This window comes from Protobothrops mucrosquamatus, unplaced genomic scaffold (assembly GCF_001527695.2).
Source record: "Protobothrops mucrosquamatus isolate PMUCROS unplaced genomic scaffold, P.Mucros_1.0 scaffold4845, whole genome shotgun sequence".
Lineage (NCBI taxonomy): Eukaryota > Metazoa > Chordata > Lepidosauria > Squamata > Viperidae > Protobothrops > Protobothrops mucrosquamatus.
The window spans coordinates 1-1,580 of NW_015390733.1; the positions used below are offsets into that span (position 1 = coordinate 1).

Genomic DNA, 1,580 nt, shown 5'->3' on the forward strand with positions numbered 1-1,580 from the left:
ACTGTCCTAGATCTTTCGGCCTTTTCGGAAACTATTATATATTTATTTAATTTTTATGTCACCTATATCCCCATAGAAGGGACCCCCCGGGCGGCTTATAGATCCTCCAAGCCTCCATGCCTCTCAGTTCCCGGAATTCCCAGCAAAAGTCAAGGCGATTAAGAGAATTCTGGGAGTTGAAGTCCACGCGTCTGGAAGCCGCCCGGGTTGAGGAACGCCGGGGCAGAATGGCTGTTATGCAATCCTGAGAATACCAACCTAGAAAGGGCCTAGATTTCCAGTCTAGAATGGAATATAAGTAGCATTGTGTGTTCCGTGAGGACAAAAAATCGCAATACATTCAGTCGTCTTTAGACATTAAGGATAAACTAGTGTTTAAACATTCTCTGCTGGTTGGTTATGTGGGATACGATCTCTAGTGCTGTTATGTAGGAGGGCAACAGAACACCCGATGAGGAGAAATTTCTCCACCAGAAGCTCGAAACTCGGAGACACATTTGTGCAGAGAAAACAGTGGTTCTGCTGTTGGGACCTTCCAGATATGTTAGGGGTGCAAGTGTGTAAATCAGGGGTAGTCCACCTTGGCTCTTTTATGACTCGTGGACTTCAACTCCCAGAATTCCTGAGCCAGCCATGCTGGCTGAGGAATTCTGGGAGTTGAAGTCCACAAGTCATGAGGGGGCCAAAGTTTCCCTCATGCTGGCAGAGGAATTCTGGGAGTTGAAGTCCACGAGTCATAAAAGAGCCAAGGTTGCCTACCCCCCGGTGTAAATTCTCAGCCAATCTGAATTCTCAAAGCTACAGTCCCAACTCAGCTGCAATGGAGAGCAAGGAGATTCAACCCGAAGGACGAAGGCCAAGAAGATCAGGCTGGAGAAGAGAAAAACCAGCTGAAGCACATGACACGACAGCCGGTCACAGCTTTACCTCCCTTTTCTAGATCTTCAAGCGCCACAGATCTCTTGGGCTTCAGTAGATCACGCTTCAATTGGGCGCAAACTGTTTTTGAGCGGTTTTGTCCAGAGCAATGGAGGATGAAAAAGATCACCGGCTGACGAAGGAAGGCTGAAAGGGATCAGCCAGAAGAGGTTATCTCAGATATGTTGTAGGTGTCCAATTAGGAGTGTTTTTGCTCTGTCCTTTTTTTTTTTTTCTTCTCCCTCCCTCCCATTGGAGGGCTTCTTATTTCCAAAACCGATAAAATCCCAAAGCAATAGCAAGGCAAGTGAAAACAGAGGCTGAAATGAAAAGGAGAGAAAAAACAACAACAGTGAATGTTTTTGGGATAAAAAGTTTCATGGAACTTGCCTTTGCCCTTTGATACTAAAGAGATTCCCTGGAGATCTTCAAACGGAGGCTGGATGGTCGTCTTAGAGCTGTTTAGAGGACCCAGCATTAAAACGTACAAATTGGAAAGGACCATATGGGTCTCCTAGTCCAAAGCCTTGCTCAGGGCAAGTATCCACTACTAAGCCACTCCCAACAAATGTTCAACCAACTGCACTTGAAGAGCTCCACCAGTGTTTGCAGAGGACCACAGAGATAACTTTGGAGAAGTTACACAGAGGAGGAGGGGGAGG

General features: G+C 46.5%; 1 protein-coding gene across 1 annotated transcript in view; it reads right to left on the bottom strand.

Moving 5' to 3' along the window:
* Nucleotides 1–1,168: 1,168 nt before the first annotated feature.
* The window catches only part of LOC107299380 (coiled-coil domain-containing protein 90B, mitochondrial), a gene marked incomplete at its 5' end in the record, with an annotated part of 11,817 nt that continues 11,405 nt past the window's right edge, over nucleotides 1,169–1,580 (bottom strand). The window contains one exon of the mRNA XM_015828746.2: nucleotides 1,169–1,238. Within this exon, the coding sequence (XP_015684232.2) occupies nucleotides 1,183–1,238 (56 nt within the window). The remainder of the gene's footprint in view (nucleotides 1,239–1,580) is intronic.